Source organism: Rhipicephalus microplus, chromosome 9, assembly GCF_043290135.1.
Source record: "Rhipicephalus microplus isolate Deutch F79 chromosome 9, USDA_Rmic, whole genome shotgun sequence".
In the NCBI taxonomy this organism is placed as follows: Eukaryota; Metazoa; Arthropoda; class Arachnida; order Ixodida; family Ixodidae; genus Rhipicephalus; species Rhipicephalus microplus.
The window spans coordinates 25,930,167-25,945,139 of record NC_134708.1 but is presented as its reverse complement, the minus strand read 5'-3'; the positions used below and the strand labels follow the sequence as shown (position 1 = coordinate 25,945,139).

Below are 14,973 nucleotides of genomic sequence, written 5' to 3'. Positions count from 1 at the left end.
ATGGTAGCCAAGACACTCGGCTGCTGACCCGCAGGTCGCGGGATAGAGTCCCGGCTGCGGCGGCTGCATTTCCGATGAAGGCGGAAATGTTGTAGGCCCGTGTGCTCCGATTTGGGTGCACGTTAAATAACCCCAGGTGGTCGAAATTTCCGCAGACCTCCACTACGGCGTCTCTCGTAATCATAAGGTGGTTTCGGGACGTCAAACCGCACATATGATATTGAGTTTAATACAACTTTTTCGAAGTGTTTTAAAATTTAAAGAAACTTTCGTTCGGCAGCGAGATGAGGTTTGCAAACGTTTTTCGAAATTTTATGCAAACCTTGACCATAATACAGCAACTATCTACCATTCGAAACGGGAGGCAAATTGGAGGTTCTGTAAATTGGTGTACTTGCGGTGTTAATGCTAGAGCTGAAGGTACAAACTCTCAAGGCTGGTGATTACCGACGACTAGCAGCGGTCGCGTGACCATTCGCTACTGGCGACCAAAAAGCAACTGATGTTCACACCGGCAGAGGCTGCATGCGAGCGATTGGAAATCGTAAAACCGGAGAGTCGCGTCCTGATCTCGTTATCAGCGAGAACTCTGGAGACCGGCGCCGATCAGCTGATCGCCGCCAGCTGAGTGAGCGGAGAGAACTGAGCGTACCGCATTTGTTGTTTTGGTCCGTTCTCGCACAGCGTTCCCAACAGCATCAAGTTCGATTCAAGCGAAGAACAAGACATTGTCATGGTGTCAGCGCTGGCATCACAGATGCCTCCAAAGAAAAAAAAACGCCGGTAGTGGGTGTGAACGTCATTTCGATCGCGGGAGTTGGCCGGCCAGACAAGCCGCCTGCCTCCCGAGCTGCGCTGAGAAAACGAGGTGTATTTCCGAGAGTCGTACGCGTTCAGAAACAGTCCTTGAATTTAAAGGAGTCGTGAAAAGGTAGCTCTAAAGCGACAATGCGAAGTCACCGGCATTCACACGCACTAACTAGGTGACGTCATCATAAGCAATGCTTTGCATATCGAGGAACGCGGAACTCTTCGGTACTTGCGAGTGCGTGCGACTGAGACACTCATCAGCGTATTTGTTATACGCAATCGGTGCTCACGTGAGCTGTGACGTCATATTAGGCAGCGTCCTTGAGGGACGCGGATCGCGTTCGCGTATGGCAGACGCCGATGAGCGCCTCTTGCGCGTGCCCAATATGCCATAGAGCTTCGTGTTCCTCGATAGGCATCTGAGTGTCTATGCAGGTCCACTCGGGCTGATGATACAGCTAGCGCATGTGGCTGCCGATGGTGCCGCAATGTCATTGTAAAGCGACCGTATCACGACCCCTTTACCTTGACTTGCCGCAGCCTAGAATGCAGAACAAACGCGTTCCAAACGCGCTGCATTTAAGGCGGTGACAAGTCAAGTTCAAGAAAAAAAAATTGGCAGCATATCCACGGAGTGAATAATGGAGAGTGAGGCGAAGCATTCATCCGTCCATTCGTTCTTGCTTCCGTCCGTCCATGCGTCCGTCTGTGTGACCGTCCATGCGTCTGTTCGTGCGCCCGTCCTTGCGTTCGTTCATGCATCCGCCCCCGCGTCCGTTCATGCGTCCATCCATGCATCTGTCTGTGTGTCCATTCGTCCATCTATTCAACACTCCAAGTCCCACCATCTCGCATCTTTTTATCATATATTCCCCATATAGAAGCACCGCCATTCAGTGGGCATTCCAAGGACTAAACGAGAGGTGGCACACGCACACTTTCTTACGGCTTGCGCTTCGGGTCCACTTCCCACCTTTAACCACCTCGAGTTCATGGTATATACTAGTTCACTGTATTCATGGCACTGCGGCCGAACGCTCGCTAAACCTTTCGAAAACCAAGGAGGTTACGCCCAGCGAGTATGACGTAGCAAACTTTTTCAGTCAGATAGTGCTCAATGTACATGCCAATGGCTGCTAATAGGAAATGAGAGACAGGAGAATTCGGCTTTTACTTTCTTACGGCTTGCGCTTCGTATCTACTTCCCATTTTAGATGCGGAGCATCTAATACTCGAGGCTTGTAGTGCGGCGCCGTCCGCAAGCTTCCTCCTCCTCCTTCCACCATCTGTGCATCCCTTCCTCCTCTACACACCGCGCGCGCTTCACTCCTCCACCATCTGTGCACCCTTCCTCCTCTACACACCGCGTCCGCTTCTCCTCTTCACGAACATTCGCTAGGTGTATAATGTAGCGCGCATGCGCCGTCACGCTTCGAGAACATCGGCAGCTGACGCGCGCATGCACCGTCACCCACCATCTGTGCCACACGCGCTTCTCCCCTTCGAGAACATTCCACAATTCTCCTGATTCTCCAGTGGACGCGCATGCGCCGTCGCGCTTCGAGAACATTCAACAGCTGACAGTGCATGCGCCGTCGCGCTGTATATATACTCAAGGTCGGCGCTCGCTCGCTCAGTTGCCGCTCGTCGGTTGGTTTGTACGGCGCGTCGACGTCCAAGGTCGCGGTGAAATGAATGCCAACGAATCCACAAACACAATGATCGACGTCCCTTCGACCAGCGCCACCCTTTCGCATACGTGTGTACGTGTTCACTCATTTAACACCCCCTCCTACAACCACGTTAACCAATTTAGCCATCGACCCAAGTAAGTCGCAATTTAACACCTCATTTCACAACCACGTTAACCAATTTAGCCATCGACCCAAGTAAGTCGCACTTTAACACCCCGTTAACCAATTATATGCTCCGCATCCTCCTCAGTGTTCCCCCGAGGGAAGCTGCGGGCAATCTTTTTGACCACCTCGAGTTAATTCATGGTATATACTTGTTCATTGTATTCATGGCACTGCGGCTCAACGCTCGCTAAACCTTTCTAAAACTAAGAGGTTACACCCAGCGAGTATAACGTAGCAATCCTTTCTTGTCAGATAGTGCTCAATATACATGCCAATGGCTGCTAATGGGGATCGCAGCGTGCGCGTTAACTAAAAGCCGAATGTTCCTGTCTCTCATTCCCCAATAACAGCCACTGGCGTGTACATTGAACATTATTTCTCATTTTTCAACAACGCACAAAAGAAATCTCTCACCGGCACCACCTTGGAGGTCAGTTATACCTAGTGCATACTACAACGGCTACGAGGGACGAACGAGTGCCGCCATAAGGAGCTTCGCCCCTAAAAACGTTTCTGAATACGGGGAAAAGATAGTGCACAATTTATTTTCTCTTTACTTTGACGCTGTTTAGCTTCTTGCGAATGCCGCCACGTAAATTCGACACTTTGCTCGAGCTGCTGCGCCCCGCCATCTCCAAGCTAAGTATTCCGTGGCAGCCATGGTGCCACAGATCCAGAGGAACACACTCGTTTGTATCTGGCGGCAGGAAGCCAGCGCAATGAAAAAACTGATAAACGAAAATTGAGCATCGCTAATTGGTTCCAGCAGTTTTGCGACTGCTGTCGCGCGACTGAAAACTCGGTCAGGAGGCGTCTAGCCAAAGAAGTCGCTTTGCGACCGTTTGCGACCGTTCGCGACTGTTTGCGGTCAGTCGCAAATGGTCGCGCAACCGCTGCTAGTCGCAGGTGTGCACCAGTCTTGAATGTCGCGAGACACGCCTGACGCCCACGGAACGGCTTTACGCTCTGCCCCAGTAGAGTTCTAAGTAATATAAATCGTTAACTTCCTTTTCTAAACACAGTAGACTGCGTAGGTTCACCTAATCGCCTTATTCAGAAACACTCCTGGACTTGTCTTGCCTCCGCCTTCACGACACGTTTAGAACGCGCAATCTTTAGGACGTGCCGAGGCAGCACAAGAGCGTTGGAAACGCGCTGCATTGAAGCTGGTGGCAACTCAAGTTCAAGTCAAGGAGCATTTTGAATGCGGAACATTTCTTAGCCGCATGACGTCACGCTTCGCGAGTCGGCGTTGTCCACACCCCCACTGCGCATGCTCGCGCCACGCGTATGGTGCCGCACGCTTTTGCATCTCGTGCCAACTGTTTGCTTCCCATCACTCGCCTTGGAAGCGCGATGCAAGCAGCATCTGCTAGTTAAAACCCGAGTGCTAGAGCAGGACCATCTTTCACTGGATTGATCATCCAGCGTAGCACAACTTGTTGAAGACAACACTTCTCCTAAATTCTATAACGAGGAAGAATAAAGACCAAGTAAACAATTAGGTATTCCGAGATCATCTTTTGCCCCGCAAGGCCGACGCAGGCAGCGTCTCCTTGTAAAAACCGGCTGCTCGAGCTGCACAACCGTTCACCGGTCACCCCGTTCATGTAGCCACTGGATCGCACGTGAGTGTTCCGCCACTCGTTGAAGGTAACGCTTCTGCTTCATTGAATAATTAAGAATAATAAAGACGAAATAGCAATTAAGCATTGCCAAACCATACCAAATTACGCAATATTCACCCCCACCCCCCACTCTGTGACGTATTTACTCGAGCTCTCCCCGTGAGAAGATGTTGACAGCATTTCTTAGGGGAGAAGCTCCTTAAGCCGTGGGTCGTGCGTCCTTCATGTATGTAGTTGTAGGTAGCCACCTCTCGTTGAGTTCTTGTACGTGATACGTGTATATGATGAATATATGATGAAAATAAGCGAGATAGTGGTACTTGAAGCGTTTACTAGATGGATGGATGGACGGATGGACAGACATACGCGCGCACAGACAGACATGTGGACGGACGGATGGACATATAGACAGTTCAATGGGCGATTCACGATTTACCTATAAAACCCTCCGAAGCTTTGCTTGACTCGTCATCATTCACTCAGTAGATAGGCTGTGATTTCCTTGATTCGGGCTCTAAATCAGCGATAAAAATCACCGCATATCAATGGAGTGACAGATGCTGAATGAGGCGAAGCGTTCGTCTAAGCGTGCGTCTGTCCTGTCCATCTGTTCATCTCTCTTTCTGTCTGTATGTTCGTTCGTATGTATGTCTGGCCATCCCTCCGTCCATTTAGTGAACACATCCAAATATCACCATCTCACATCTTTTAATCGTATATTCATCATATACAAGTACTGCCATCTAGCGGACATTCTAAGAACTAAACAGGAGGTGGCTACCTACTACGTACGTAGAGGACGCACGACCCACGGCTTAAGGAGCTTCGCCCCTAAATAGAGAAATACTAAAGGTGGAAGGTGCCCGGCATTCACAATCAAACTTCCTCCGACACTGCTCCCTCTTCATTGTGGCATATTCAAAATTTCAAATTTTAATTCATATTTTCATTTTAATTCATATTTCAAATTTTAATGCGAAATCTGTGCTTGTGGACCTGCGAATCTGAAATGACAGCATATCCACGGGGTGAATGTTGGAGAGGGCGGCGAAATGGGGTCCGCAAGCCGCTGCCGCTTCGGCCTCCCGTTGTCGTACAGCAGGGTCCTAGCGGCGCCGCCGCACAGCTTCGTGGCGCGCTTCTGCCTCGCGTGCCCACAGGTCGAGGTCCCAACTTCGAGCGCGAGCCGCCGTCGCACTGCGCGCACGCCGCTCGGCAGCCTTGTCCACCCTCCGTCACTGAGCCTCTGAATGCGCGCTCACGCGCGCCAAAACGGCGCTTTTATTGTACTATAGAGTGCTCCCGGTGTACAGCGCCGCTGAAAAACACACGATCGTAATTGCACAATTGTCTCTTTCTCCTTCCGTACGTGTGACATCAATCCTTCTTTTCTACAAGTAACGCCCTCTAAGGCCGGTTCAAGAATTAATGAGGGGTGGTTACCAGTTCGAGAATTAACGAGGGGTGGTTACCAACAACGGGGATGCACAAGCGACGCCATAAGGAGCTTCGCCCCTAAAGGAAAAACAATTTTGCGGCGCAAATGATTTATTGGTATCCACCAAGGTTCACGTTAGCACCCACTGTGCGCTAACGCGTGTCTTGCCGGACACCAATAAAGTTTTGCCCCCGCCCACCAACCGCACAAGCACTCAGTACAAATATTTAACCAGCAAAAGCTGAAACGTGCGGCTCCTTGTTTATCAATGGGTTCAACCTGTCGTGGCCCTGAAGCCATTCACAATTATTGTTACAAATTCGTGCTTCTGAAGGAGGTTAGACACGTTTGGCTTAGTTTAGCACCGTGTTCATTTTCCATGCCGCACATTGTGCCTCACTTGACCATGGTCATGGAGGAGAGAGAGAGAGAGAATTATTTTAATAGAGAGCTGGAGTTGTTTGTCTGGCTTTTCACCCGACGTGCTACACCCAAGGAGTATTACGCCAGGTACTGAGTGATGACAATGATACAGTGATAAAAACACATCTCATACACTCACACACGGGCACTACACTATTTACGGTCATGGAGCAGTGTAATGAGCGGTTCAATGCTATTTGCGATGCGTTAATCCCAGTGGTTTTTCTCGAATCACAGGCAGTCACAGACGTCGCCGTCGAAGCCTAAGCGGCTAGAGAAGCTTCCGCCGAAATCGGGCGTTCACACACGTGAACGCGCTCCCGCAATTAACACATTGACGCCGCAACGCCACCTGTTCGGCGTAGGCACTGCGCCGTGTAGCCTATAGAGGCAAACAGAAATTAGGTGCCTTTTAGGAGCGAAGCTCCTTAAGGCGTGGGCTGTGCGTCCCCTGTATGTAGCCACCTCTCGTTCAGTTCTAAGTATTACGCAAGCCACCGCCCGACATAAAGGGTACAGCCATATCCATCCGTCCAACCGTCCATCCATCCATCCATCCGTCCGTCCGTCCGTCCGTCCAAAAGATGCAAGATGTTATAAACTAGACGGCGGTACGTGTAGTTGATTATGAAAGATGCGAGGTGTTATAAAATAGGAATGATGCCACATATGGCGCGTGTCATCGTTCGATATAGTGCGGCGACGTACGCTAGGGGGAGCGTTGCAATAAAATCGAGTGGGCAAAATGTACGGAGGATTCATGGTTTACCAGGTTTACCTCCGGAGCTTCGCCCACTCATCATCATTCACTTCGTGGATATGGCGGCATTTTTTTCGCATCTTCAAAAGCCACAGATTCATTTTCCGGCACCCCGCTGCGGTGGTCTAGTGGCTGAGGTACTCGGCTGCTGACCCACAGGTCACTGGATCGAATCCCGTCTGCGGAAGCTACATTTTCGTTGGAGGCGAACATGATGTAGGCCCGTGTGCTCACATATGGGTGCACGTTAAAGTACCCCAGGTGGTGGAAATTTCTGGAACGCTCCACTACAGTGTCTCTCATAGTCATATGATATTTTTGGGACGTTACACTCCACATATCAATCAATCAATCAATCAATCAATCAATCAATCAATGTTCGGCGCCGCGTTGTTGCAAGCGTTTGATATCGTGAACTAAATCTGCGCCGTGGTTTGCTGGATCCGCCAGTCACCGGCACTGGCATTTCTGTTCGCGAGTTAACACGCCTTGGAAGGCTGCCGGATAATCGGTATGCACTTGCTGCTGGCACTTGACCTCGAGGGCCTGACTTAAGGCCGAAGCTCTTGAGAGTGCGGGTCGTTCCCTCGTAGTATGTTGTAGTAGCAACTTCTAGTTAGTTTTAAGAATGCTCCTTAGATGGCGTTGTGTGTATATGTCCTTGGAAATAATATGGCGTTAGGAACAAATTCACAGCATATCCAAGAAGTGAGTGATGATGAGTGGGGCTAAGGGCCCATCACTGCGTCCGATGCGTGCTTCAGTGTGATATGAGCAGACAGACAAACGGACGAACATACGCACGGACGGACGCTTCGCGCCACTAATCATCATTCCCTCCGGGGATAAGCTGTGATTTTTTTTTTTTTTTTTTGTGCCAGTACTCCACCATCGGCCAGGCAAATCTGCACCTCTCAGTTTCCGCTGTAGGCGCTCTTGTGGAGTTGTCCGCGACACACTCATGTGGAAGGTTTCCAGAGAAACTGATGCCCGCATGCTCGGCGCCTTGACTGCGACGAGATGAACAACGTCACTCGCATCGTAAGCAATGGCGTGCGTGCTTGGTTACGACGCTGAGAATGACGTAATTGATAGGACAGCCAATGCAGACCGCTCACGATTGACACCACTGCTGGACAGTTTTTCGTTTCTCCTAGCCACATACAGCTCTCCTTGTATTATCAGATAATAAAAATAACGTCTTTCTCTAGCTGCAGTTCGAACCGAATTTCTCTCGGTCCGCAAGTGAGTGCTATTAGCACTAGGCGACACGCAGATGCCTGCCGAATGCGAACTCAACAGAACCGCACAGATGCATTCTACAGTCAACGCAATACAACAAAAGCAACAACAACAAAGAAACACGGGATATTCTTCTTCTTCATCATCATCATCATCATCCTCATCATCATCATCATCAGCCTGACTACGTCTACTGCAGAAAAAAGGCCTCTCCCATGTTCCCGCCAGTTAGCTCGGTCCTGTGCTTGCCGCTGCCAATTTATACCCACAAACTTCTTAATCTCATCTGCCGACCTAACCTTCTGTCTCCTCCTAACCCGCTTGCCTTCCCTGGGAATCCAGTCAGTTACCCCTAATGACCAGCGGTTATCCTGTCTACGTGCTAAATGCCCAGCCCATGTCCATTTCCTCTTCTTGATTTCCAACTATGATATCCTAAACCTCCATTTGTTCCCTAATCCACTCTGCTCTCTTCTTGTCTCCTAAGGTTACACCTACGATTTTTCTTTCCATTGCTCACTGCGTGGTTCTCAATTTAAGCTGAACCCCCTTTGTAAGTCTCCAGGTTTCTGCTCCGTAGCTAAGTATAAGCAATACAGCTGTTATATACCTTCCCCTTTGTCATAGTACTCGGTAAAATACGAAAGTCAAAGGTTTCCTTACAGAAGTAGTGAAATCTTTACTGTACTGTGTAATGTTCACTGTATTTACCTTAAAATATTTACTGATATGAGCTTGTGCAATGTCTATTGGAGTTTTAAAGCTATAACACTACTCAAAATGAATGCATTCACGTTAACACTTAGTCATGAATCCTCATACAGACGATTAACATCCATCACTCATCATTAAAAAAGACTATTGGGGTCATAGGTGCTTGTAGTAGCTCTAGTAGTTACCAGTGAGAATGGACCCAGAGAAAAGCGACGTGACAGCCAGTGTGGGTGAGCGTAAATAGGAAACGTGGAGTTAAAGCCAAGCAATGCCCGCGGGCGTCACAGAGCTATTTTTGGTATGAATGGATGTCATGAGGGACGCCGACACTTGGAGTATTTTGGCCCCCTGGCGGTGCGTTAAAGCATTGAAAATATTGCAATTCTCGTATTGGAAACGCACCAAATAGAATGGAGGCTTAGAAACGACGTGTTGAAGGAACTACTCGTGGATGCCATGGTCATTATGCATTACTAAACTGAACGTTACCAAAAACGATGTGTGAGGAGAGTGGTGGATATAAACGGCATGTTGTTTAAAGTGTACAAAGCATCTGACCGTGGCGAAGTGGATAGCATATCCTCTTTGAGCGTGCCCCGCATCTGTTGTCGTGGACCCAGAGGTAATAGATTGTACTTCGTTGAAGAAACTTTGTTTCTTTGTTTTATGATTGTGCGTATTTTTTCAACGTCATTTCCGAGACGGAAATATTTCCCTGATGTCTTTGTCCACCATGGCATAAAAATTTCGTGTTGAAGAAAGAGAAGCAGTACACTTGCTAGGGTTGCCTAATAGAAATAATATGTTAAAGACAACGTCGCCTAAAGCTCCTAAGCATTCTTTTACTATAGCAGCTTATGACCACGTTCAAACCGAAACTTATAAATGCATTCATCCTGGTTTACCGAAAGTAGTAAAGAGGTCGCGTAAAGTCGTAGGGGAAGTGTGGCACCATTAGAGTGAATGGACACTAAATTAAAAGCGCATGAAGATAGCCACATACATATGGTGGTTTTGGGACGTTAAACCCCACATACCAAAGATTGCCACATAGAATTTATATAGTTCTTGTAATAAAAACTGCAACATCGCAATCATATTTCAATTTCTGAAAGATAGCTAACCAGATCCATGCTTTGTTAAGCCCCCTCCCCTATGTTTTACTATATTTCCTCTTTCTCTCTCTAGTAAACACTGGCAGTATATGTTGAAATAAATATATTTTGGAGAAGTATATGGAATGGGAAAACTTGTGTCTAGATCCAGACGTCACTTATCCGTCTTCTACTAGATGACCTGTAGCTGTGTTCTCTCGGATCTTCCCAAGCTGTAGCCTTAGACTACTGGTCTTTAAAAGTGACTGCAAGTGTGGCTGTGTCGAACGTGCAGGTGCTGTTCTGGGGCCTGCGCGAGTTGAAGCGCGTGCATCTGATGAGCGTGGACCACCCTCGCGTGGACGTCGAGTGCGGTGGTCACGTGCTACAGTCGTCCGTCATCCTCAACTGCAAGAAGAACCCGAACTTCTCCACGCCCGTCAAGTTCCTGGACGTGGTAGGCACACCGTCACCTAATATAATAGTACAGCAGCTGTACTGTCTTCTGCTTTTCTGTCATGTCTGCACGCATTTCGTTCTTTTTTCATGACAGATCACTGCGAAATATCTCGACTTTTGGGTATTTCAATCATGAAGGCTTAGACGACCGAGTGTTCACGAAATACCGTATATGAAATGGATCAAATTCATGCAACATGAACAGTTTTGTCCCGTTGCGTGAGTACTCGTTAATTGTTAGAGGAATACTTAGAGAACCATGCACAGAACAAGGCACCTGTCTAAATACGACTGGAGTAAACAGAGTTTTGCACACGGGAAACGTGTACAGTCGACAACAAAAGTTTACAGACCGCGTGAATGCGTGGCCAAGAGCCTCTTCGTAACACTTCCGCTACGTTAGCGGTGATCGACAGCACCGCGGCGCCCGAGACGCATCCCTCTCTTAATCTATGGCCTGTCTGTTTTCTGACTGGGTACAAATAATTCTCACCTTTCACTTTATAACGCGACACGCTTTTTGGCATCTGCGTCTACGCGCGTCTATAACCCTTTGATCTTGGGCTTAACGTGCACATGTCTCAAATGCAGTCTATGAGCATAAATATTATAAGTCACAATCTTCATCAAACAGCGACACCTAGCTAACGTAACGCCGTTCGAGGCATGCCGTGATAGCGTTCATCCTGCTGTAAAAATAGAAGTATGGGATTCATACAGCACATAAGAGCTTCTACATGAAAATTACGGACTAACAATGTGTTACGAGGCAGTAGAAAATCGAAATTCGGCAGCAAAAAATTCGGCAGATCCCACGTTCCTGATAATCGACGTTATGCAAAGCGGGCGTAGGGAAGGCGACCGTGTTGCATTTTTTTATACAGCGACACGTCATAAAATGACGCTAAATATAAGTAAAAACGTTGCACGCACAGACAAGTTGTTTGTTAAAGAACTTGTTGGGCTAGTTGGTAGAGCACTTGTAAAGGTTAATTTGAGCGCAAAGTTTGAGCGCTGTGTGTGTTTGATGCATGGGTGTGTGCGTGTGTAAGTGATCGTGGCGTGTTTTCGCGCCCAAATTAACTTTTAGTAACAGTTGTTTGTTGCACGCATATAATCAGTTGTTTTCACTTGCGCAACGTTACCAACAGGAACAAGTGTGTGAGCATCACCGAAAGCTGATATGAAGCGCTGATGCTCGCGAAAATGCTGGCCCTGGCCTGCTACATAAATCAACTACAGTGCATGGCACCTAACCACAATTGACGTTAATCCTACGTGACGGCTGTATCAAAGGAGTACATGGGTAATGTTTATAAAATTGGGTAGGCAGCACTGCAACCACTATTGACGTCTCACGAACATAAGCGTCTATTTAAAAAGTAGTTCCAAAACCTGGCGCAGCTCTGAGGTAAAATGCGTCATTGCCATGCAGGATGGTTGGGTTCGATTCCAGCTGGGACCCCGATATTTATTATTTGCATTCCTACGGTCAACGCTACCGATGTCGGGTATTTATTAAGGTCACGCGTTAATATTTCCCCTGTGTGTTCTCGTCGTTCCTGCGTAGATCCTAAGTGTCAATCACCAGTGACACATACGCGCATACCAGTGGAACATAACCGCCCGTGGGTATGTGCCACTGTCTGGCGGGAAGTGTTTGACGACGCACGCGACGGGATTGTGACATTATTCATGCCTTGACCAGCGCGTCATATTCGTCAAACCATCTTTCACGCTGATTTTGGTTCGCGCCAAGTTAAGGGGGTGACCACGAGAGCAGCCTAACGTAAGCGGCTAGATAGATAGATAGATAGATAGATAGATAGATAGATAGATAGATAGATAGATAGATAGATAGATAGATAGATAGATAGATAGATAGATAGATAGATAGACTCAAAGTCAGCGAAGTTCGCCAAGAAATGCTTCTCATTTAAAAGAAGAGCCATTTCTGGTCTAGCACTTCAGTTGATAGTCGATTGCGCACCGATAGATGGCGTGGACAGGCAGTTTAGCACGCGCCCTCGTGGTCCGCAAACTTTTGCTGTTTAAGCGATAGAGCAGCTGCCACTTACGCAGTAGCCTTGTGCCTTTCCTTATGCTGCCTGTCTCGTTACCTTTTTTTGCAGAAGTCTTCATCGTCAAAGTATCTTGAATGGGCCATATACCATAGGTGACATTCTGATTTAGAGCCTCTGTTCGACATGTCGTCCTTAGGCGCTGCCGGACCAAGAGACGTACTGCCCGCCGCTGACGATCCGAGTCATCGACTGTCGCAGCTTCGGGCGCTTCACCCTGGTGGGCACGCACGTGGTCAACTCCCTGCACAAGTTCCTCTTCCGGCCCCAGTCACGATCCTCTTCCAGGGACCACCGAAACAGGAGCGCCTCGCAGACCTCCTCCTCGCTGCACATCGGTGAGCCACACTCGAGGCACCCTACGGCGCTTGACGCGTATTAAGGCTGTCTGTCACCCAGAATGATGCGTGAGTATAGAGTGAGAGCAGTACAAAAAGCGTTGAGATTCAGAGAAAGATGAGAACATCGAGCAACGAAGCGTCGTTGCAACGCTGGATGCCTTTGAGAGAGAGCAAAACATTTTTATTATTAAGTACATTTAGGCAATTTGAAGTCAACGTTTCTATAAACAGAATTTTTTGTTATAGGCAGTTGCCACCTTGAAGAAAGCAATTCTGCTTTGCGAAACGGTGATTAAAGTGACACGCCCCGTTCCAGTGATTCTTCAGGGCGAGAGCAGATGATATGCTGATCTTTAGCTGACAGTTCTGCATGCAATACAGATGAAGCCACCACTACCTTATACATTAGCTGTGTTTTATTGTTATGTGGTCACGTTAGCCGTGCTGTGTAGTCCTGATAATGCGTGTGGACTCGTCAACCGTGACGGAGCGACTTTGTGAATTCAACTTCATTAACAAGTGACGTACTCATAAGCGAAAGCAATAGAAATGCGTAGAGTGAATATATCTGTAATCACAGTTGTTGTATGCGTTTACCATGACGTCATGTTTCATATTTGCACACGCTTTAACGACGTCACGGGGTTTCGTAAATGCACGTGAATTGTCTAAACACCATTGCATGGTGTCATGAATGCCACTGTATTAAACCGGCATATTCAGGTGAAAGCCTTCGATTCCTCATCATGCGGGAAATCTCACCATTGGTGATGGTCGTCCCGTGAAAAGGCATCGGCGATGAGAAATCAAAATATCATCATCGCGTGTTGACGTCTTCACATGACATAATTGTGGCACAAACTTGTGACGTCACCATGACGTCATTATATTTTGTCATGACGTCACATTACGTAGAGCGACACGGTGCCGTTGTAGCACCTTCCTGCGTGCGGCGAACTAAACCGGAGAGCACGTGACCTGAAGAGAAGAAAATAAAAAAACGGCGCTTGGCAGCGTCAAGCGAATCAACGGTTCTTGTTTTCTACTGCCTTATGAAAATAGACTAAGAAGAAAACGAAAATAGCTTTCGCCCAAGAGTCATCTAGGTGAACGCCCAAAGGTGCTTTCATAAATAATGTTGTCGCCTTGTTGACTGCGAAAACGAGTCCACCGATTTACAGGATCGCTTAATGGTATTCTGGTAGCAACAGGAAAATATACAGCCGAGCTTATGTAATTTGTATGAAACGATTCTCAGTAGCGTTGATACACTGGGGGCACCATAAGAAGATACGAGCAATGTTATGGTACCAAACAAAGACAACAACAGCAACAACTACAATAAAGAAATAGAACGTTGTCATGTTTCAGTGCGCGTGTACTCGTTCTAAAGTGCTTTGATACTGTACACGGACATGAATAAATCGTACCATCTCCTACTTTCTTATTTTTTTTAGAGGATGGTGTCCTGGTGGACCTTGACGCTGATTCCAACATACTCTCGGCAAAGGAAACGCTAATAACGCTGGACTACGTAAGTCACGCTTATCTCACGGATGTTCACAATGTAGGTAAAGCCAATGAGTCTTCTTGTAAAATAAGCTGTCATTTGCATACTTTTAATTAGCAGTTAGGTGTTTTGCAGGATATCGCGCAGGTTCCTAACGCTGTGTCCGTCAATGACTGTGTAGCTTTAAGATACTGATGGCGTTAAGGAATGGTCACTGTGGATCATACATGAAATGTTGCGACATGAAGATTTGAACTTCATTTCCTACAAAATGGACAACGCTTCGAAGGTCGCATGAATTTCAATCGGTGTTTGCGATTGCGAATAGAAACCGCGTATTTTCAGACTGCCGATTTTAGGATAGATGTACCGTTTCAGTGTCGCTGTGGGGGAACATTGCAACGTTACATTAAGTGGAAGTGAGCTTAAAGTGTGGTATGTACGCCTTGAAAGAGAATAGCTTGGGCGACGTTAACACGTGACAGAATTTGTAAGACACTATTGTTCCAAAACTTATGTAATTATCGGATTTAAGTTTTACGACACTTACCCCCGTATTCAGAAACGCTCCTTCACTCAAGAGCTCTCCTCGACTTGAAAAAGCCGATGGGAGT

General features: G+C 47.5%; 1 protein-coding gene across 1 annotated transcript in view; it reads left to right on the top strand.

The window, feature by feature from the left end:
* mfr (ferlin family C2 domain-containing myoferlin misfire) overlaps window positions 1–14,973 on the top strand; it is a 340,374-nt gene that overhangs the window by 275,874 nt on the left and 49,527 nt on the right. Inside the window, exons 29-31 of the mRNA XM_075873366.1 lie at window positions 10,264–10,425; window positions 12,648–12,846; window positions 14,307–14,383. Of these exons, the coding sequence (XP_075729481.1) occupies window positions 10,264–10,425; window positions 12,648–12,846; window positions 14,307–14,383 (438 nt within the window). The remainder of the gene's footprint in view (window positions 1–10,263; window positions 10,426–12,647; window positions 12,847–14,306; window positions 14,384–14,973) is intronic.